Genomic DNA, 24,340 nt, shown 5'->3' with positions numbered 1-24,340 from the left:
AATTCACTTTTTTTTGCAGTGTGGAATGGGCATTATCCTGCTGAAATAGGCCGATACCAGTAGGCAGTGTAGAGCAATGTTTAGGTATTTGTGTAGCGAGTCCTCCCATGCACCACACGTAGACTTAACCTTCAAGCGAGCTGCCGAAGCAATGTCCCAAGCACTGAAGGTGGAATACAAGCTCACCTTTTTATTTAGGCCATTATGTTGAAAGACAACTACGGTATAATAACTACTTGGCGACGTTGTGTCTCAGGCCTGTTTCACACTTCCGTTTTTTGGCATCAGTCAAAATCCGCCATTTGGGGAAAACACGGATCTGACAAATTTGCCTGGTGGATCTGTCTTTCTCCCCATAGACTTGTATTGGCGGCGGATTGAGATGGATGGCCTTCCATTGGGTCCGTCGTGATGGAGCCGTCATAAAATTGGCGTCTGTCAGGCAGAACAACATCCCTAGGGACGTTTTTTTGTCTGCGTTGAAAAGATGGCTGGTGACGGATCAGTCGCCGTCCGTCGTCTGGTATAATGGACGCCTATGGGCAGAGGATCCGTCCCAGGACAGAATCCGTTAACTGATTCCGTTTTATCAAACTGAGCATGCCCAGAAGAATTTCCCTTCCATAAATTTAACCCTAAAATCCATTCTGGCACAGAAAAGTTTGTCAGTCACGCTCACACACTCACTCACTCAGTCACGCTCACACACTCACTCACTCAGTCACGCTCACACACTCACTCACTCAGTCACGCTCACACACTCACTCACTCAGTCACGCTCACACACTCACTCACTCAGTCACGCTCACACACTCACTCACTCAGTCACGCTCACACACTCACTCACTCAGTCACGCTCACACACTCACTCACTCAGTCACGCTCACACACTCACTCACTCAGTCACGCTCACACACTCACTCACTCAGTCACGCTCACACACTCACTCACTCAGTCACGCTCACACACTCACTCACTCAGTCACGCTCACACACTCACTCACTCAGTCACGCTCACACACTCACTCACTCAGTCACGCTCACACACTCACTCACTCAGTCACGCTCACACACTCACTCACTCAGTCACGCTCACACACTCACTCACTCAGTCACGCTCACACACTCACTCACTCAGTCACGCTCACACACTCACTCACTCAGTCACGCTCACACACTCACTCACTCAGTCACGCTCACACACTCACTCACTCAGTCACGCTCGCTCACTCACACGCTCGCTCGCTCAGTCACGCTCGCTCGCTCAGTCACGCTCGCTCGCTCAGTCACGCTCGCTCGCTCAGTCACGCTCGCTCGCTCAGTCACGCTCGCTCGCTCAGTCACGCTCGCTCGCTCAGTCACGCTCGCTCGCTCAGTCACGCTCGCTCGCTCAGTCACGCTCGCTCGCTCAGTCACGCTCGCTCGCTCAGTCACGCTCGCTCGCTCAGTCACGCTCGCTCAGTCACGCTCGCTCAGTCACGCTCGCTCAGTCACGCTCGCTCAGTCACGCTCGCTCACACACACTCTCACGCTCGCTCGCTCACACACACTCTCACGCTCGCTCGCTCACACACACTCTCACGCTCGCTCGCTCACACACACTCTCACGCTCGCTCGCTCACACACACTCTAACGCTCGCTCGCTCACACACACTCTCACGCTCTCTCGCTCACACACACTCTCACGCTCTCTCGCTCACACACACTCTCACGCTCTCTCGCTCACACACACTCTCACGCTCTCTCGCTCACACACACTCTCACGCTCTCTCTCTCGCTCACACACACTCTCACGCTCTCTCTCTCGCTCACACACACTCTCACGCTCTCTCTCTCGCTCACACACACTCTCTCTCTCGCTCACACACACTTACACACACACTCACTCTCTGTCTCTCTCATCATGTTCCTTTACATTCCGAAATCTGCAGTTTTGACGCATCCGTCAAACGGATGCAACGGATTAAACTGATCTGTTTTTCGGTGGATCCTCAGTCGAAAAAAAACGGGTCAGTTGCATCCGTTTGCATCCGTTTTTCACTCATTTCGACGGATCCGTCATTCCATCAAAACGGTGGCTTTTGACGCCAAAAAACGGAAGTGTGAAACAGGCCTTAGGCCAGGTTCACATAACGTTAACACAGCCCGTTCAACATATAGCGTTGAAAGGCTGCGATAACGCTCTAGTATAACGTGATATGCGCTGTGTGACCCTGGCCTCAGCGAGACATGAATAAACTATTGCGTTTCAGTCTTGTGTCACTTGAAAAAGACTGACTGAGATATCGCTACATTGTTTCTCTTCACCTGATGGACTAAATAAGATTGTGGCCCTGATCCATGAAGACCAGCGATTTTTCACTCTTAATGAATTTTGCTTTAATGGTCATCAAGCATCATCTTGGTATCAGCTATGGACATCAGAAATATCGGTCATTCCTCCTGATGAACCGCTGTAGGCGGAGAAACGCGTCGGGGCTCATCCGCATATGATAAGTGACCACTTTTATTATGCTAGATCTAATTTATACCCCTGAAGGGGGACTGGTCATTGTTTTCCCTCCTGTCATATTAGGGACTGGTAGGGGAGTGAGGGCCAGTCCTCGTTGAGTGGGGGCGCCAGATTTGTACTTTTAGGGTGCCAACCTCCACGGCTAGGGAGGTATCAGAAAGCCTTAATATAGGGCTGTGCAGCAGCCCAGAACAGGTCTTTTCATTTGTGGCATTTGCCAATGATTCGCTGGGAAAGGTGTGTTTTGTAATACATTTTGAATAAACCTGGTTTTAGGCTATGTGCCCACGTAGCGTTTTAAAACGCTCACTAAAAACCGGACTCCTTCCAGAAATCGTGCGTTTTTTCCCCCGCGCGATTTCACTGCGATTTAAACCGCGATTATGATCTCGATTTTGCCGCGATTTTCGCTTGCGATATTCAAGCACTTTCCAAGCGATTTGAAGCATCGCATGGAAAGTGATTGACAGGTTGGTCACACTCGTCAAACATAGTGTTTGACAAGTGTGACCAGGTTTTTACTATTGAGGCCGCCTATGCGGCCTCAATAGTAAAAGATAGAATGTTAAAATGCTAAAAAAAATTAAAAAATCGGGGTATATTTACCTTCCGGCGTCCCGCGCTGCATTCCCGGGCCACAGCGTTCCCAGCGATGCCTTGCAAGACCTGTGATGAGGTAGTCTCGCGTTGCTATAGCGATCTCGCGAGACCACGTCATCACAGGACCTTGCCGCAAGGCATTACTGGGAACGCTTAGGCCGGGAATGCATCGCGGGATGCCGGAAGGTAAATATACCCCGATTTTTTTATTCTTTTTTTTACAGGGTATGGTACCCAGGGCCTGGAGGACAGTCTCCTCTCCTCCACACCGTGGGTACCATCCGCACATGAGACACTTAGCTTCCCGCATGGTGGGCATAGCCACATGCGGGAAGTAAGCGATTCTCATGCATTCCTATGGGTGCGGAATCGCGGCAATTCTTTGCGATTCCGCACAAAAGAATGACCATGCTGCGATTTTTTCCGCGATGCGATTCCGCCGCGAAAAAAAGCGCAGCATTAGCACAGCATGTGCGGAATGCCATAGGAATGCATGGGGGGCGTTCTGTACACGATTTTTAAACGTTTTCGCGCCGAAAATCGCGGCAAAAACGCTTAAAAATCGCTACGTGGGCACACAGCCTTAAGGGGATTTGTATGTTCACTGTACTTGCTTGTCCTTCCCTGGACCACTTGTGGTTGGTAATGACCATGGCATACTAGGAAGACCCGCTATTTTGGAGATGCTCTGAGCTCCGGTCGTCTTCCATCCATCACACGTTTGCCCTTATTGGTCCAATTCCTTTTCTTGCGCCAAGATCTGTCACGCACTGCCTATATAGTTCACACTTTGACAGGTGTCACTAGATAATACACTTTATTCATCTGTCAGTGAGTTTAAGATTTTTGCTATTTTACATATATTTTTAACATTTCTGACCCCTTTCTGTAACGCTGCGGTAAAAACCGATTGTTTTCCTTCTTCCCTGGCGTATTTCTGCAGCAAGAATCACCCAAGGAGTATAGCGGTGTAATGCCTCCTTGACTTTGATTGAATGTATTGACCTTAGTAGCCGGGGATTTGAATGAGTCATTGTTTCAGAGTATTGACATTACTAAGGGCAGATCCTACGAGTAGGATAGTATGCGATGTGAGGAGGGGCCTGCCAGATTCCCTATGTCACAGAGCTGCCTGAGCCGGGATCCCGGAGAATAGTGGAGGTTGTGTGTGCTGGCTCCTACCCAAGCTCCTGGAGGGACAGCCACTGTACACCACACAGCGTTTCTCACACTCCTCACACCACTCTTACTGAGCAGGTGCAGCCATGGAGAGGACAGAGAGCACCCCCGACACCACCGCCTTTAATATGCCCGACTGGATGGTAAGTGTGCAAGCTGTGCCAAAACGTACAAAGAACTTGTGTCTGAGTCTAGTAAAGAAAAAAAGTGACTTGTTTTAGTGTAAGGATGTAATTTTAAGTTCACATTCTGCCCTAAATGCAGGTAACCTCTAGGAAGGTCCTAGTGCCCAATGCTCCATGGTGCTCATCTTTGAGGTCCGTTTTTGACCTTTGCAGAATCTTGTGGCACAGAATTGTTGTCTGCTCCTATAGTCTCAAGATGCCGGCACATTGGAGCAAGTTCTGTCAGGATGGCTACCTTTGTATGGTGGGTGGGAGGGTGGTCTCCCGACTTTCCTATGGAGTGAAAGTGGGATTGGATATGGTGAATTTCAATATCCGATAACCCAACACCAATGGAGTCTGGCCGAGGTTTACTCCCTGTTGAAAATATGCGTGCTCTCTTGAGCTGAGAGTACTTATCATGGGGGTGTAGAGAGAATAGCTGTCCCCTAATTGAGTGTTGACCAGACTGCAAATTAACACCTTTGTGTCTACCTGGAAATTTCCTTCTGTGTCATGAATGCATTGTACCCTTGCTTAATCTTAATTACGATAATGTTATCACAATGTACTTTGAAAGGAAAAGGAGTTTACTTAACCTTGAGTTAGTAACTTCTGGGGTGATTGAGCCACAGCTGGAACTTATTTTTTTTTTTCCTTTTTAAACTGTTTATTCCATAACCTGTTCTACTTCTTTAGGGGTGACAACTTAAGTTGTCAGAAATCCGGGGACCGCAGCAGTTTCCCCAGGAGGCCACATTAACATTGAGCTGAGGGCAGAGAAGCCTGGCCGAAGGAAGGGTCTGTTACCAGAACTGACCGACTGCCGATCAGCCAATTCTTCCCAATCTGTGGTCGCTTCTAAGTGTGTACACGGGCAGATATGCACCGTCCGTAATAACCGCTCAGCTGTAAAAGGATGTGCTGCCGAGGTTTGATTTTTAAGCTAGCTTAAAAATCATTTCACCCAACGATCAAGCGCTTTGCTCGTTCATCTGGTGATCAGCAGTCTGATAATACTGCACGAATATCATTATACTTGTGTTCTAGGGAGGCTCGTTCATGATGATCTGTGTGTAAATGCACCTTTAGTAGATTATGCATACATTTTAGTCCAAATCTGTTTTTGCTATGCTGATTTAACGAACCATTTAATGCTACATTTCATTCTGTGTCCTTGTTGTACACGAGCCTACAATCCCTTTCAAACTTGCTATGGTTTTTAAAAGGTTTTTATTGAAAGTTTTTTTTTTTTTTTTCATGCATGTAATAGTCAAGCAGAGGTCGTTGCCGTTTTTATACCGTTAGTGGAATAGACTTCAATAAAACCCTTCCTATTATAAGGAGTCATTCTGCTAGCAGTTACAGGTATATACCCATCTTATGGTGGCCATACGCCTAAAATAACTGATAGCACGTCTATAATTGCTTGTAAACGGCTATGTAGCTCAATATGCTTAAAGGGAACCCGTCATGTGAAAAACACTATTAGCCTGCAGATATGGGGTTAATGTGCAGGTTAATAACGTTCTGAAGCTGCCTGGGGCTTTCAGTCATAGAGACTTCAGTTACCTCTCAGTACATGGTATGCAGCGACTGTAACCACATACCCCGACTGACAGCCAGCTCTACAGGACATCAGTACTGAGCTGGTTGTCATCCAGTGTCGGGGCATGGTCCCAGCCACTCACTATGTGTTGATTGCCTAACAGACAGGCAATCCCTGCGTGTGTTGCAGTTGTCAAACAGCCGTGAGACATGCAGCCACAGGGACTCAAACATATTATTCGAGCACGCGGAAGATAATCTCTTAGCACTCGAGCATGCTCAGATAACACCTTGTCCGAGTACGTTCGCTCATCACTAGTGACTGTTTGATTTTTTTTTTGATTAGATGCCCAATGTCACACGGACTATGAGCTTATCATTCCAGCTAAATAGGCGGCTGCCAGGCAGTGAAATAACCTTTGGAGGCAGAGGCTAATTAGTTGTTCTGGATGTGAGCGCACTTATCACCTTATTTGCACATGAATCAAAATGCTAATTACTTGGGAATGCAGCAACAGATTGCCATATAAATCCATCAACACCTTTATGTCTTGTATCTGTTGCTGCATTCCCACTAGTGATTATTCGAGGCCAACACATAACACAGTTTTGAGTAAACAGGTGCAGAAACATGAACCCATATCAAACAGAAGCCATATCAAGCACAGGTCTTCCAAGATTCCCTACATATCCCACAACAAAAGGTACAGTTGACAAATGGTTTCTTTTGACTGTCATGCTTGGCCAAGGCAAGTGTGCAGGGGAGGTGATCAGGCTGCTGTCAGCCGTCTGACCAGGGCTAATCTTCTGTTTTCTATGGATATATACCACTATATATTTTTATGCATTAGCTATTAATAGCTTCTGCGATGAACACCCTAGCAAAAAGACTTGTCTTTCCCATGACGTAATAACCTTGATCAATACCAGAACTGTGAGTAATCAATCTATCATAGGCTGAGGAGTGCCGAGGGGGGAGGTGGATTAGTAGGGCAGCAGAGTTAAGGACGGACTGGAAAGTTGGAAGAGTGTTGGTAAGAAGGCCGCAGTGGCATATATTGCAGTAGTTGAGACGGGAGAGAAATGTATGCACTATTATTTTACTAGATTGAGGGTTGAAGAAAGGACAGATTCTGGAAATATTTTTGAGTTAGAGGCTGGAGTAGGTGGTGAAAATAAGTATTTCATGCAAACTTGCAAAATCGTCAGTGTAAGTTTTCCCACCTACAAAGAATGGAGAGGTCTGTAATTTTTATTGTAGGTACACTTCCGCTGTGAGAAGCAGAATCTGAAAATAAATAAAATATCACATTGTATGATTTTTAATTAATTAAATTGCATTTTATTCCATGAAATAAGTATTTGATCACCTACCAACCAGCAAGTTATGACTCTCCCAAACCTGTTTTTCTTTAAAAAAGCCCTTCTACTCTGCACCCATTGACTGTATTTAATTGCACCTGTTTGAACTCGTTACCTGTCTAAAAGACACTTGTCCATACACTTGATCACCCTCCAGTTTCTCCACCATGGCCAAAACTAAAGCGCCCGTTACACATAATAATAATAATAATCTTTATTTATATAGCGCCAACATATTCCGCAGCGCTTTACAGTTGAACAGTTTCAAACACAACAGTCATAAGTAACAACGTTAACAATACAATAATTAAAGCGAAATAAGACGACCCTGCTTGTGGAGCTTACAATCTACAATGAGGTGGGGGAGATACAAAGCATAGGTTTGTATTTACAATGATGTATTTACAATGACGGTCCAGCCATCTTCAGGGGGTGGGTGTTAGATGGAGATAGTGAATGGGCTACACACACACAAACATAACATGACTTTGATTACTGAATGTGATAGGCCGCTCTGAACAAATGCGTTTTGAGCGAGCGCCTAAAACTATGCAAATTGTGGATGATCCTAATATCTTGGGGTAGAGCATTCCAGAGGATTGGCGCAGCACGGGAGAAGGAGTCGGGAGTGGGAGGTACGGATTAGGGCAGAGGTTAGTCGAAAGTCATTTGCAGAGCGCAGCGGTCGGTTAGGCCGATAGACAGAAATGAGGGAGGAGATGTAAGGGGGTGCCGCACTGTGGAGAGCTTTGTGGGTGAGAACAAGTACTTTGAATTGTACCCTGTAATGAATTGGCAGCCAGTGTAACGACTGGCGAAGAGCGGACGCGTCTGAGTAACGATTAGCCAGATGGACAACCCTGGCTGCTGCATTAAGGATAGACTGGAGAGGGGAGAGTCGAGTGAGAGGGAGGCCAATTAATAGAGCATTACAGTAGTCCAGGCGGGAGTGGATCAGGGCGACAGTGAGAGTTTTTGTTGTTTCCATGGTGAGAAAAGGGCGGATTCTAGAGATGTTCTTTAGGTGTAAGCGGCATGAGCGGGCAAGAGATTGTATATGGGAGGTGAAGGAGAGATCGGAGTCGAACATAACACCCAGACAGCGTGCCTGCTGTCGGGGTGTTATTATGGTGCCACCCACAGAGAGGGAAATGTCAGATTTAGGGAGGTTAGTAGATGGTGGGAGCAGAAGAAGTTCAGTTTTGGAGAGGTTGAGTTTCAGATAGAGAGCAGACATGATGTTGGAGACTGCAGACAGACAGTCAGTGGCGTTCTGTAGTACAGCGGAGGTAAGGTCAGGGGATGATGTGTACAGTTGTGTGTCATCAGCATAAAGATGGTACTGAAAGCCAAATCTGCTGATGGTCTGTCCAATTGGGGCCGTATAGAGAGAGAAGAGAAGGGGGCCAAGGACTGAGCCCTGAGGTACCCCAACAGTGAGAGGAAGAGGAGATGAAGTGGAGCCAGAAAACAGAACACTGAAGGAGCGGTCGGAAAGATAGGAGGAGAACCAGGAAAGAGCAGTGTCCTTAATGCCTAGTGACTGGAGCCTAGAGAGTAGGAGAGGATGGTCAATCGCTAGCAATATCGCTGTAACGTCACTGATTTTGTGATGCAGCAGCGATATTGCTAGCGATATCGCTATGTCTGATACTTACCTCCGACCGGCTCCCCCCGCTGGTTATCGCTGATCGCGCGAGAAGGTCCTGGCCCATATCTCGTCGGGCGCTTCCTGCTGGGCTTCCTATGGCGCCGACGAGCGACGCATGGACGCGGGTGGGAGGACGTCAGGATCGCCGCGTCTGACAGGTAAGTAGCGACCCCCGACCCCTGCTATGTCACTGGTGAGATCTGCCTGTGTGGCAGCTCACTAGCGACCACTTAGCGATGAACCAGCGATCCATATCGTTGTCGGGATCGCTGGTGCATCGCTAAGTGTAACGGTACCCTTACTGTCTAAGGACACCAGGGACAAAATTGTAGACCTGCACAAGGCTGTGACAGGACAATAGGCAAGCAGCTTGGTGAGAAGGCAACATCTGTTGGCACAGTTATTAGAAAACTAACTATGAACCCGTTCTACGCCCGGGTGGCAAGCATTTTTATTGGTATATGGTCTCCCATCCTGGTATGTGCTGCCCCCCTCCTATCCTGGTATGTATGGCACCCTTCATCACTATCCTGATATGCATGGTACTCCTCATCCCTATCCTGGTATGTATGGTCCTCTTATCCCTATTCTGGTATGTATGCTCCCCCCCCCAATCCTGGTATGCATGGCACCCCCTCATCCATATCCTGGTATTCATGATTAACTCACCCCGAATCCTGGTATGCATGGTACCCCCTCATACCTATCATGGTATGCATGGTTCCCTCACCCCCCCCAATCCTGGTATGCATGGTCCCTTCACCCCCCAAAGCTGGTATGCATGGTCCCCTCACCCCCCAATCCTGGAATACATGGTCTCCTCACCCCCCAACCCTGGTATGCATGGTCCTCCCTCATCCCTATCGTAGGATGTATGGTACTCCTTCACCCGCCAATCCTGGTAAGCATGGTCCCTTCATCCCCAATCCTTGTATACATGGCACCCCTTACCTCCCAATCCTTGTATACATGGCACCCCTTACCTCCCAATCCTGGTATGCATGGTCCCATCACCCCCCAATACTGGTATGCATGGTCACCCTCACCCCCCAATCTGGGAATGCACGGTCTCCCCCCCCCCCCCCCAATGCCGTGATGTCTGGAGAGGGCGTGTTGTGGTGCCGGACTCTTCGCCTGCGCAGTCCTCGCTTTCCGGTGCCATTATATTGATGACACACTGTAGTCTTCTACAACATGGCGGCGGAAAGCGAGGACTGCGCAGGCACCGAGTCCGGCACCAAAACACGCCCACTGCGGACATCACGGCCCAACAACGTAATGATTGGGTATTGACGTGGGGTCTCGCCGTGATGTCAGGAGAGGGCCCGCGTCAATACCCGATCATTAAGTTGTTGTTCCGTGATGTCTGAAGAGGGCGTGTTGTGGTGCCGGACTCGGCGCCTGCGCAGTCCTCGCTTTCAGGCGCCATTTTCTTGGACACACTGCAGTGTCTTCTACAAAATGGCGGCGGTAAGCGCGCACTGCGCATGCGCAGATTCCGGTGCCACAACCCGCCCTCTCCTGAAATCACATCAAGACGCAAGAACCCGCGGCAACACCGGATCGGTAAGGTGTTGCGGAGATCGCGGTATGCGTTCAGTGCTTACGCATACCGCGATCTGGGGGGGGGATGCGTCACTGTCTGGAGCCAGACTGTGCAAGCGCGACGCGCCTGCGCAGTCTATAAAGGCTTTGGACAAAGTGACGCTTACAGCGTTATATTATAGATGGAAGAAATACAAGATGATTGTCAGTCTTCCTCGGTCATGCGCGATCTTGCCTCGTGGGGTAAGGATAATTCTGAAAGAGGTCAGGAATCAACCCAGAACAACACAGGAGGACTTGGTCAATGACCTGAAGAGTGCGAAGACCACAGTTTCAAACAATACAGTTGGTATTTTAATCCATGACACTACACCGTCATGGATTAAAATCCTGCAGGACACGCAAGGTCCCCCTGCTCTCACACCAGCACGTGTCCAAGCCTGTTTAAAGTTCACCAGTGACCTTCTGGATGATCCGGAGAAGGCAAGGAAAGAGGTCATGTGGTCAGATTAGATGAAAATAGAACTTTTTGGTATCAGCTCCACTTGCCAGGTTTGGAGGAAAAAGGATGAATATAACCCCAAGAACACCATCCCAACCATGAAGCATGATGATGGAAACCTCATACCTTTTTGAGGGTGGTTTTGTGTAAAGGGGACAGGACCGTATTGAAGGGAGGATGGGTTGAGTAATGTATCGTGAGAATTTGGCCAACAGCCTCCTTCCCTCAGTAAGAGCATTGAAGATGGGTTGTGGCTGGGTCTTCTAGCATGACAATGACCCGAAACACACAGCCAGGGCAACTAAGGCGTGGCTCCATAAGATGAATTTCAATGTCCTGGGCCAAAATCCCTGCTGCAGTGTGTGCAAACTTGTTGAAGAACTACAGGAAACGTCTGACCTCTGTAATTGCAAACAAAGGTTTCTGTACCAAATATTGCGTTCTGTTTTTCTATTGTATCAAATACTTATTTCATGTAGTAAAATGCAAATTAATTACTGTATATACTCGTGTATAAGCCGACCCCCCCTAAATTTGCCACAAAAAATTTGGAAAACTTAGACTTGCGTTTAAGCCTAGGGTGGAAAATGCAGAAGCTACTGGTAAATTTCAAAAATAAAGATAGATACCAATAAAAGTAAAATTAATTGAGACATGAGTAGGCTAAATGTTTTTGAATATCCATATTGAATCAGGAGCCCCATATAATGCTCCATACAGTCCAAGATGGCCCCATAAGATGCTCCATACAAAATACACCCCATATAATGCTGCACAAAGGTTAATAATGCCCCATGTGCTGCCCCATATAGGTTATGGCCCCATAAGATATTCCATAGATTATGCTTCTATAAAATGCTCCATAGATTATGGTCCATATGCTGCTCCATAGATTACGCCCCATATGATGCTCCATAGTTATGCCCCCATATATTGCTGCTCCATAATTATGCCCCCATATATTGCTGCCGCTGCAAATAGAGAAAAAAATGACATACTCACCTCTTGTCACTGGGGGGCCGATGCCGGTGTACTGAGCAGGCGGTGACAGGTTCTGATGTCACCGCTGGCTCAGGACCTCGGCACTGGCGATAGTTACGGATTCCCGCTCCATGGCTGCACATTGCGCTGTCCTCTCCTCTGCGTCCTGTCAGTGACGTTCGGGTAGAGGGTGCAGCGCACACTAACTACGTCACCACGCACTCTGACCTGAACATCACAGACAGAGGACGCGGAGAGGACAGAGCGGTGTGCAGCGATGGACCCGGGACAGGTGAATATAGCTTATACTTACCCCACTTCTCCCGGTCTCACGCTCCTTCCTTTAAGGGTCATGTGGTAACGCTAATTAAAGTCATAAATATGCGCATATTCATGACTTTAATGAGCGATACCATGTGACCGCTGAAGGAAGGAGCCTGAGACCAGGAGAAGCAGGGGGGCTGCAGAGACCGCACCAGGAGGGGATAAGTATGACCTGACACCCCCAACCCCTCCCCCGCCGACCTCCTGGTATATGACTTGCGTATAAGCCGAGAGGGGGACTTTCAGCCCCAGAAAATGGCCTGAAAATCTCGGCTTATACTCGTATATACGGTATGTAAAAATCATGTGTTTTTGGGTTTCTTTTAAGGATAAAATGTCTCTCAGTTGGAAGTGTACCAACGATAAAAATTACATACCTCTCCATTCTTTGTAGGTGTGGAAACTTGCAAAATCCTCAAATACCGTACTACTTTTCCTCACTGTAGGTGAGATGGAGGAAAATGATGAATTCCGTTTTGTCTACGTTTAGCTTTAGGAAGCAAGAGAAAGAGGATATGGGTGATATACTCTCTGTGATCCTGGACAGCAGAGGGGTAGATCTGAGCGTCATCAGCTTATAGATAGTACTTGAAGCTGTGGGACTTTGAGTTGTCCCAGGCTAAAGTTATAGATGGTGAAGAGTAGGATTCCCAAGACAGAGCCTTGAGGGACTCCGACAGAGTGAGGATGGGTTGAAGAGGTAGTGTCAGAGTGAAAAATGTGCTGTTAGAAAGGTATGAGGAGATCCAGTAGAAGGCAAGGTCTATGACACCAAGGTAAGAAAAAATCTGTAGTAGTAGAGAGTGGTCGACTGTGTTGAAGGGAGAGGTCAGATCTAGAAGCCAGATTGAGGTTGTCAAAGAGTAAAGGCCCTTTTACATTTAGCGATGCACCAGCGATCCGACCCGGTCAGGATCGCTGGTGCATCGCTAAATGATCGCTAGTGAGCTTTCATACAGAAAGATCTCACAGCGATGCAGCAGCGACGCAGCGCACGATACTTACCATTCACACACAGCGATCCTGCGTCCTCCCGCCCGCCTCCACGCGTCGCTGGACGTCACAGCAGGAAGTCTCAGCAGGAAGCGCCCGACGAGAAATGGAGCCGGACATTCTTGCGCGATCAGCGATGGACAGCGGGGGAGCCGGTCGTTGGTAAGTATCACACATAGCGATATCGCTAGCAATATCGCTATAACGTCACAAAACCAGTGACGTTTTAGCGATATTGCTAGCGATATTGCTTAGTGTAAAACCCCCTTAAGTGAGATGAGAGGTTGGAGGAAATTGCAGTGTGGACTTTGGAGGCGAACGGGAGCTTTATATGGGCCAATAGCTGGATGTAGAAGTCGGGTTGAGGGATAGCTTCTTCAGGATAGGTGTAATTGTGGCATGTTTTGAAAGCAGAAGGGAAGGTGCCAGTACTTAATAAGTTGAAGAGATGGATTAGGGCTTGGGATAAGCTTGGTGGTGAGTTTGGGGAGGAGGTAGGATGGGGTCCAGTATGTAGGTGATGAGGTGTGATTTGGAGACTAGATGAGCAAGCTCTCCTTCAGTGATAGTGGGGAGGAAGGTTAGTGGGGAAGGGCAGTGGTCTAGTAATACATAGGGGCTGGATGATTGAGCAGTAAAGACTTTCCTGATTTGGTTGATCTTGTTGTTGAAGTGTATGTCAAACTCTTCGGCAGAGATGAGGGAGGTTGGTTGGGGCAGTGGTGGGCTGAGGGGGTGATATTGTAGCAATATTGCTCATATATTCATTACCATGCTCCCACTACAGGATGCTTTAGGAATGCTCCCAGCTTTATTATGCACTCCTGAGCACTACCTCCGTTTTCAATTTCATCTTTCATCTTTGTCCTAAAAGTGTTGCTTAGGTCTAGACCGTCTCTGGTCCAGTTGATGGGTTGCTAATGCCGGTTATCCACAATCATTGAACTAATTTACATTTCCAGCCAGAATATTCCTTATAGAATCATAGAATCGTAGAGTTGGAAGGGACCTCCTGGGCCATCTGGTCCAACCCCCTGCTCAAAGCAGGATTCACTAAATCATCCCAGACAGATATCTGTCCAGCCTCTGTTTGAAGAGTTCTATTGAAGGAGAACTCACCACCTCTCGTGGCAGCCTGTTCCACTCATTGATCACTCTGTCAAAAAGTTTTTTCTAATATCTAATCTGTGTCTCCTCCCATTCAGTTTCATCCCATTGCTTCTAGTCTTTCCTTGTGCAAATGAGAATAAAGATGATCCTTCTGCAATGTGACAGCCCTTGAGATATTTGTAGACAGCTATTAAGTCTCCTCTCCGTCTTCTCTTTTGCAGGCTAAACATTCCCAAATCCTGCAACCTTTCCTCGTAAGACAGGGTTTGCAGACCAGTCACCATTCTGGTCACTCTTTTCTGAACTTGCTCTAGTTTGTTGATGTCTTTTTTTAAAATGTGGCTCCCAAAACTGGACACAGTATTGCAGATGAGGTCTGACCAAAGAGGAGTAGAGGGCAATAATGACTTCACGTGATCTAGACTGTATGCTTCTGTTAATACATCCTAGAATTGCATTTGCCTTTTTTGCTGCTGCATCACACTGTTGACTCATATTCAGTCTGTGATCTGTTAGTATACCCAAGTCTTTTTCACATGTGCTGTTGCTTAGCCCTATTCCTCCCATTCTGTATATGCTTTTTTCATTTTTATTGCCCAGATGTAGTACTTTGCATTTTCCCTGTTAAAAACCATTGTTAGTTGCTGCCCACTGCTCCAGTTTATTTATATCTTTTTGAATCTTCTCTAGTATTAGCTATCCCTCCTAGCTTTGTATCATCAGCCAATTTAATCAGTTTACCCTCAATTCCTTCATCTAAGTCGTTGATCAAGATGTTGAACAATACAGGGCCCAGGACAGAGCCCTGTGGTACCCCACTTGAGACATTCTTCCAACTGGATGTGCAGCTATTTACGACCACTCTTTGGGTCCGATCACTAAGCCAGTTATGAATCCACCTAACAGTTGCCTTGTCCATTCCATACTTAGTCATTTTTTCAATAAGGATTGTGTGAGATACTTTGTCAAATGCTTTGCTATCTACAGCATTTCCCTGATCCACCCAATCAGTGATTCTGTCATAGAAGGAAATTACGTTAGTGTGACATGACTTATTAGTTACAAACCCATGCTGACTCTGTTTAATCACTTCATTCTTATTCAGGTACTGACATACATGTTGTTTAATAATTTGTTCAAAGGTCTTTCTTGGTAGAATTCAGACTCACCGGCCTATAGTTGCCTGGGTCCACCTACCCCTTTTTGAAGATAGGAGCAACATTTGCTCTTCTCCAGTCTTCTGGGGCTTCTGTTCTCCACGAATTTTCAAAGATTATGGATAGCGGTTAAAAAATTTCTTCTGCTATCTCCTTCAATACTCTGGGGGTGTAATTCATCTGGACCTGGAGACTTGAATTCATTTAGGTGTTAGCTAAGTGTTTCCTCACTATATTTCTGTTTATAGTTATCCTGGATTCTTCTATTCCCTTAATAGGACAGTGAAGAATAGTTGATACATTTCCTTTCTGAGAGAAAACAGATGCAAAATAGGAATTTAAAAGTTCAGCCTTCTCAACATCCTGTCTTACCATTTCATCATTTTCATCCTGTAGAAATCCTATAGCATCTTTGACTTTTCTTTTAATTTTGACATATCCCCAAAATCCTTTATTATTGCTTTTGACATCTCTTGCAAGCCTCAATTCATTGTCAGCTTTAGATAATCTGATTCGTGCCCTGCAGGTTCTACAGACAGCATTATATTCTTCTTTAGATATGCCTCCCTCTTTCCATTTTATAAACATTTCTTTCTTCCTTTTTAGCATGTGCTTAAGTTCTGTGTTCATCCATCCTGGTTTCCTTAAATGCTTCCTATTCTTCCCTCTTTTCGGAATTGTTAACAATTGTGCTTTGAGAATTTCATTTTTCAAGATTTCCCATCCTTCCTGGACATTTTTGTCCTTAAGGATATCCAGCCATTGGATCCCTCCAATTCTCTTTCCGAATCCCTTAAAATCTGCCTTTCTGAAATCTAACCTTGACGTCTGAGTCTTCACAGGTCTTCCTCCTCTAGTTATCCAAAATTCTAAAATAGCTTGGTCGCTACCTCCTAGGGTCCCAGCCACTTTTACCTCCTCAACCATTTCCTCCCTGTTTATAAGGATTAGATCCAAGGTAGCAGTTCCCCTTGTTTTCTCCCCTACCTTTTGGAAGATAAAGTTGTCAGCAAGAGAGGATAAGAATTTCCTTGACCTGTTAGTTTTGCCTGAGAGAGATTCCCAACAAATGTCTGGATAGTTGAAATCTCCCATGACAACTATGTCATATTTTTTGGAGAACTTGGCCATTTGATGCATTAAGAGTTCATCCATATCTTCAGCTTGCACAGGCGGCCTGTAGTAAATGCCTACAATGGTGTCCTTTCCATTTTTCTGTCCTTGTATTCTTAAGGCCCAGTCACACATAGCGATCTCGCTAGCGAGATCGCTGCTGAGTCACAAGTTTTGTGACACAACAGCGATCTCACCAGCGAGATCTCTGTGTGTGACAGCGATCAGCGAGCGGCCCCCCTGCCGGTTTCGCTGATCGCTGCAAGAAACCTCTGGACATTTTTTTTTGTCGCAGATCTCCCGCTGGCCAGCACGCATCGCTGCGTGTGACAGGCAGGAGACCAGCGATCAGCTGTAAAATAATAATAAAAAAAAAATATTGTTATTCTCACCTTCCGGCGTCCCGCGCAGCATTCCCGCCTCTCTCCATGCTCCAGTCCCCGTAATCTTTTGCAAGAATGACCGCGAGACTTCGCGATCCCGTGAGAACGGACGTCATCACGGTAATTCTCGCAAAGGATTACTGGGACCGAAGCGTGGAGAGGCGGGAATGCTGCGTGGGACGTCGGAAGGTGAGAATAACAAGTTTTTATTTTAATTCTATTTTTGACTATGAATATGGCATCAGCGCTTATGAACAAAGTGATGCCGCGCGCGAGGCGTCGCTGTGCTAATCGCTGGTGAAGCTGTCTGTTTGACAGCTCACCAGCGATCACATAGCGATTCACCAGCGATCCTGACACGATGATATCGTTGTCGGGATCGCTGGTAAGTTGCTATGTGTGACTCCAGCTTTACCCAAACAGTTTCCACAGAACTCCCAGTCTCTGAAGCTTCAATCTCTCTGCAGATATATGCGTTTCTAACATACAATGCGACACCTCCTCCTCGTTTATCAAGTCTGTTTCTAGCAAATAAGTTGTATCCTTCTAGCCTTGTATTCCAATCGTGTATTGTCCCACCAAGTTTCAGTGATTCCTAAGACGACATATTTCTTTTCCTGTGTTAGTAGTTCCAATTCTCCTTGTTTGTTGCCCATGCTTTGTGCATTAGTATAGAAACATTTTAGTTTGTGATTGGTTTCTCTTTCTCCAATATTTTTATTAATTAGATTCTTTTGTCTTTGTTCTTCCTTTCCACTTCTGATAGCAGAGTTCTCAATAGCATTTGTCAGGTGTATGTCTTTTTCTGGCCTTTTGCTTCCCTTCCCACATTGTTCTAGTTTAAAGCTCTCCTGATGAGTGTAGCAAGGCGACTTCCAAATACATGTTTTCCAGTCTTCATAAGGTGCACCCCATCTCTAGCAAGTAGTCCATCGTATAGGTAATTCACTCCGTGATCCAGAAATCCAAATCCTTGCTGACAGCACCATCGACGAAGCCAGTTGTTCACCTGCAGAATCTTATTCCACCTCCTTGTTCCATGGCCATCCACTGGGAGGATGGAAGAGAAGACCACCTGCGCTCCCAGTTCTTTCACTTTCTTACCTAAGTCTTCAAAGTCTCTGCAGATGGTTTCCAGGTCGTTTCTTGCTGTGTCATTTGTCCCCACATGTAGTAGCAGGAATGGGTAGTCATCTGTGGGTATGAAGAGTCCTGATATTCTGTCAGACATCTTTAATTTTTGCACCTGGAAGACAGCTCATTTCTCTCGAGGTTATATCCGGTCTGCAGATAGCGGCCTCTGTTCCTCTCAGCAGGGAATCCCCCATGACCACCACTCTCCGTTTCTTCTTCACAACATTTTTCTTTCTCCATCCAGGACAACTCTTGAAGGCGTACAAGGTTGCTGTTTGTGGGCAAAGTCTTATCCTGATGTATTTCTTCATCGTTCTCCTGTGTAAGAGCCTTCTTAAAGGGATTGTCCCATAAATGACATTCTCCACCATTGTACTTTCATTACCTGTCCTGTGGATAGTAGACATATTTAGGGATCAACCCCCTCTAGCCACCCATGGAACCAGGGTACATGTCATTATACATGTTTGGTAGCGTGCCAACAATCTTCTGGCCTTTGGCCATTAGAGGATGGAGTTGTTCGCTTGTCTGTTGATGGAGTTACGGTTCAAGGGGGTCGGATTAGAGGTATAGAGGCATTCTTTCTAGATTATTAAAATGCTTAACTTGTTCTAGAGATCAATATCAAATATCTTTTCTAATTACAAGTATGTGACATTGCAGAGCAAGGAATGATTTAATTTAGCTTTTCACATGGATTAGTCTCCTGGTAACCTGTTGCCCAAAGACCATAAACTCCATTGATTATCTTTTTGATAGTCTGCTTTTTTCACATCTGGTGTATCTGCAGCAGTTTCTTCCCTGTAAAGTTCCTTATGTGAGAGCTGCGACCTAGTTCTACAGAGGTAATGTGAGCTCCATGATGAGGAGATATGCAGGAATGTGGAGAACTGCAGATAACACAGGTGTTCTGGGGAGTAGAACACTGTCCCTTCTCTGGTCAATGCTAGACATCATCGGACACACACTTGCTGGTTCATTCACTCGTGGAAAGCCAGGTTGGAAGATCCGGACCACAGAGACTGTGACGCCGGGATAATAAGGCTTGTCCAATATCGCTGCTAGCTCTTTCCATCCTTCTTGTCTGTGGCTCTGGTTACGTGTGTATGTATTTCATGGTCAGTCTGTCGATGCGGATGTGCCCAGATATAAGCGGTGACTTGCGGAGTTTCTGTGCTGTACAAGGAGCAGGGATGTGCTTATTAGTCCTGTCCTGAAATTCTATCCAAGACATTTTTGAAAAGATTACAAACCATAAATGGATTTAGGGACAAGAATTGCTTTTATAGATGAAAAGCTTTCTGAGGTCTGCACTTTCCCATTAACTGCTCTGTTTGCCTGAAGCTAGTAAGACAGACAGACGACTGGCGACTTATCTCTGTGCTTGGGACAAGTAGCTTCTTATATCAATGTATATTCTTATTTTAGGACGCACTGAAAAAGGAAAGATGGGGCATATACTACAACAAAGCTCATCTTAAACTTAAAAATTTACCAAAGATTGTCCAATATTTATTAATGGGGTAAAAAGAGGTTCTCAGTCCTAGAAAAGGTTTTTCCTATTTTTGGGGTTGGTGTTACAAATATTCATGCCCGTTGCCTTCCATGCTAATTCTCTTCTAGTTTTTTATTCCTTCCTATACTTGGCTATTGGCCTCTATGGCCACGTCCGCTTTTATTAGGTTTCCTCATGAAGTATGAGCTATAGGAACTTAAAGAAATGTATGGCGTTATTGTGGCACCAGTTGTCAGACAGAACATCTCACTTTTTGGAGGTCCATGGTTGAAGTCTGAGCAGGTTGGACTATCTGCTGACAGTGCTATGGGGAGGGTGGTGTATGACCATTGGGATCATGGTCATGCAGTATCAATGACGGGCAAACCCATGTTTTATACCGGACGATGCACTTGAGCCCTAGCACTTCACGTGAAATGGGGAGTGGGTATAATCATAGGGTAAAAAGTACAGCAGGTGCTCATGGGTTTAATATGTGCAATAACTGTATGGAATAGAATAGAGTAGATTAAAAAAGACTCACCTAAATAAATAGGCACAATACATTGATTGGCTGACAACTGTGTCCAAAGGGGTTGATTTGTTTTTGACGCTACCCGAGAGAAATGTAATTAGACGGGCTTTGCGTGAAAGCAAATGGACATCTATATGGGCGCACTGCATGTAAACCGAATAGACCCTTTTATTTGCTTAACTAAGGGCTAACGCGTTTTGGAACGATTTTCCTTTTTTTGAAATAAGCCCGTGCTCCTTCCCAAGTACACTTTACCAGTACTGTATAGTTATGTGGATGCGAACTGCAAGAAGGGCAGCTCAGGACATGGGCAGTGTCTGCCATCTAAGAGCCATCATGGTTAAAGCACTGAAATACACAGCTAGGTTTATGATCGCTAGTCCTAATGTGAATTGAAATAGTGTGAGTGAGCATGTAATAATTCCGCTTCCGTAATCTGAGAGATGTGACGAGATCAAGTATTTCAGCTATTGGATTTTGCATTGAGAACTTTTGGCACGTTTCTTTTGTAATATGATTTTTTTTTATTTTTTTTTTTGTATATATGTACCATATGACAACATAATGGTGCCATTTAGTAAATTAGTGTTGTAAAACAGTGTATGGGTGTCCATTTGTAAAGCTATGAGCACCTGCGGGCCTCATACATTAAAATTAACCTAATGTGCAAGCTAATTACAGCGAGCACTGCTTACATAAAGATAAAGGGCCTTGTAAGGAACTGCTGTTAAGAGTTGAGGTTAATGTGTCTTGATGTAATTGGCTATTAAACCAAACTATGCCCTAGTGAATTCTGGAATGTCTCATTAACTTGGGTGGGGAAGTCCAATTGTGCCCAAAAGTTAAAGCTGGGTGAAACCAGAGCCAGCGGGTTCTTGGGTATAAAGCATGACTTCCCTGTGCCCAGGTCATTCACAAGGATGATCGATTCTTGGTGGTCTCTCGGAATGCTGAATAACAGAAAGAAATACAACGTCAATGGTGAGGTGGACGAGAAATCTCAGGTGAGGGCAGTGTTGAAGGCCTCTTTATCTCCCAATCTTTATTATAAATACTTAGTAGATAGCATGAGTTTAGAAAGAAATGGGTAGTAGGATGCCTTCTGTCGCACACCAGACACCAGTGGCGCCCATCAGACCGTGGTATCTTATGGGGTTGCAGCGTTTTGCAGAGGAGGCCAAATTGTTGGAAAAATAAAGTAGTATTGCAGAATGAGACACAGCCTCCAACGTAGACTTAAACACAGCCTTAAAAACTGCATGTACTGCAGGGCTTAACTTACCTGACACCATATAGACTGTATAAACTCTATCATTACATAAAATCTTTTCCACACAATAATTTGCTTGAAAACACTTACTTAATCTTTTACAGCTCCGGTGTTATAAAAAAGCATTTTTTATTGAAGTGTTTAAATATGTACGTAGGTTTATGAACTTGCTTTGTTAGATTTGTTCCATCACTGACCGTGAACTCTTATCCGTTTTGTCTGATTGTACTGTATAGGGCTAATATAATTGGGAAGTAGGAAAATGCAAGTAGCCAAGTGCAGATCCATGATCTAAAGTGGAGAAGGATTGACCAGAATTGGGGGTGGGGGATCATCCAGGTTCTTCTCTTGTTATAGGAGTGTCAGGCCTTTTATTTCCATCCCACAATAACTTGCTTACATAGTAGAATACAGTACCATTGAGCTTGATGTTTCGTAATTACAGGTTGCTTCATCGGGAAGCCGGTTGGTTTGTTAAATTCAGAGTTATAAAAGGGATTGTCTAATCGGACATTTGTGGCTGGTCCACAGGATATTCTATAAATACGGGTATCCTGTTATACTTCATCCCAAGGGGCGAGGTGGTCGCACACGCGTATCTTTATTCATTGGAATACGAATTCCCGTAAAAAAAGAATAGAGTTTTGCATGTGTGACCACCTTTCATTGGACGGTGATGTGCAAGAGCACCGCTTTCCCAAGATAGATGTGGGTCGTAGAGGTGGACTTGGCATTAAATGCGTTTCAGTTTTTTAATATCTTGTGTGGTGTAGTGACCACTGTGTCCGCTAGGGGGCGCTGTATGGATGTCCCAGGAGAGTGGATGAATGGCGAAATACGGAATGACCGTTATGTATCTCAAGGTGGGTGGCCTTGAGATGGAGATTTATGTGTGTGTTAATCAGCAGTGATACTGCTGAGGTGCTGGTTCAATGTGTCAGGAACTAGTTACCTCCAAACCCACCCAGGGGGTGTGTTTATTAACGCTATTGTAAAGTGTATGTGTGTGTGAAGGACCTGTGATGAGGTCCTAGCCATGTGACCCCGGCGGGCGTGGCTACCGACCATATAAGGTGGCCAGGGTAGGTCATATGAAGTGAATGCAGGGACCCGATTGGTCCATATGGAAGGTCTCGTGCAAAGAGATGTCTGTCTTCCTGACAGCACGTGTGGACACTGTGTGTAATGGCTGCAAGTGCCTGAGAGTTCCCTGGAGGGAATGAATGTCTGCAGTGTGGAGAAGCAGCCATGAGAGAACCCTTACGGGGTGAGATATAACTGTGAGGCTGAACAGCCTGCGTATTGGACATTGCTGACAGAGAGAAGCTCTGTCATGGACGCTATGCCGTTAAGTGAACTTTATGTTGCTTGCTTTGGTTTATGCTGCTGAATAAACCGCATGGAGTTATGGTTTTGTGGAAAACCCGTGCCGGATCTGATTTTTTGTGGCTGCAAGCGAGTATCCCCTACCCGAATAACAGCGCTACCTCACACTTGTTACTGGAATAGAAATTGTTCAGTGTAGTTCTGAAAAACCAGTGTTTTGGATCTGTGGGTCATCAGTGTACAGTCCATATTTCTTTTCTTTTTTTGCCTTCAGTGTTTTTCCGGTATGGATAAAGAAAGATGACAAAGCTTCTATATACTTTACTATAATAAACACGGACTGCGCACTGACGGTACATGGATGTTGTACGTGTTTTTTACAGACCCATAGACTTGTATTGGCCCTTGTCATCCATGTTGCCAGAAAAACAGGAAATGTCTGCGTGTTCTGTACGGACACATGGTCCATGTAAAAACATGGACTTATGCATGGCACCATAGGTTTTTTTTTTAAACTCTATTTTTATTAGAAATTTTTTTTTTGTTAACAACAAAAGAAAGTACAAAAAGAAAAAGCCATACAAATACATATCATGTTACAAATTTGCATTCTTCAGAGAGACGCAATATCACGGCTCTAATCAAGAGCATGTATCTCTGGTAACAATCTGTCCAGAAGTCGATGGCGTCCACTTCTTCCTTAAGATTACATATTTAAAGAACAGCTTTAACTCTGCTACCCTCTTCCCTCCCCAACAATCTCTCCCCCCCCCCCCCAACACCCTATAACCTTTTCCTCCCTTGCTTTGTGGAGAGCCTACCCACTCACAGGCTCTATGACTCTCCATAATTGACTTTCATTGGCTCACAGAAATCATTTGCCTCAGTTCAGTTTTAATCTTCCCAGTGTTCCCCCCAAAGATTCCTTGTGGTACCATGTTGTGTCCCTGAAAGGAATAACTATGCGTTGAATTTCCTCCTTGTTACAATGTTCCACAATATAATGCCTCCACTTTGTAAAAAATCTAGATGTTTCGCAAGACTTCCTCTTTTCTGCTTCCAACCTTTCCATTAGCATTACATGTTTCAGGCGACCCGAGAGTTCTTTTATGGTGGGCATGTCCTTTTGCAGCCAATTTGTTAGTAATATTTTTTTCATGAGCATTATGATTATATGGACGACATCCGGGGGTCCTCCCCCCCCCTTCATGAGCAACGGGGGACTTCTCCCAATAATGAAATAAGATCAAATCTCTCGGGATTTCATCACCCCAATCCCATATGTTCTTTATATATTTTCTAACCGCACCCCACATATCCGCCACGTGCTTGCAAGTCAGTAGGCCATGGAGTAAGTCAGTAAATGGGACATTACACTTGGGACACTGCGTGATTCTATCTGGCTTATCAGAACTCCTTGGAAACTGGAAGGCGTATATTGCCCTATGTATTATTTT

General features: G+C 45.5%; 1 protein-coding gene across 8 annotated transcripts in view; it reads left to right on the top strand.

Moving 5' to 3' along the window:
* The window catches only part of AHCYL2 (adenosylhomocysteinase like 2), a 163,500-nt gene that overhangs the window by 83,343 nt on the left and 55,817 nt on the right, over positions 1 to 24,340 (top strand). For 4 of the 8 annotated variants that reach the window (XM_073579203.1, XM_073579201.1, XM_073579202.1 and 1 more), the window contains exon 1: positions 4,244 to 4,433. The exons of the other annotated variants lie outside the window; for them this stretch is intronic. In XM_073579203.1, coding sequence (XP_073435304.1) covers positions 4,377 to 4,433 — 57 coding nt within the window. In that variant the 5' untranslated portion in view covers positions 4,244 to 4,376. Of the gene's footprint in view, positions 1 to 4,243; positions 4,434 to 24,340 lie in introns of those variants that run through there. 8 annotated transcript variants of the gene reach the window in all.

The sequence above is a fragment of the Dendrobates tinctorius genome, unplaced genomic scaffold, assembly GCF_039654945.1.
Source record: "Dendrobates tinctorius isolate UK_male_01 unplaced genomic scaffold, ASM3965494v1 ptg000062l, whole genome shotgun sequence".
NCBI lineage: Eukaryota > Metazoa > Chordata > Amphibia > Anura > Dendrobatidae > Dendrobates > Dendrobates tinctorius.
The sequence above is the reverse complement of the archived record's forward strand: the minus strand, read 5'-3'. Positions and strand labels throughout refer to the sequence as shown.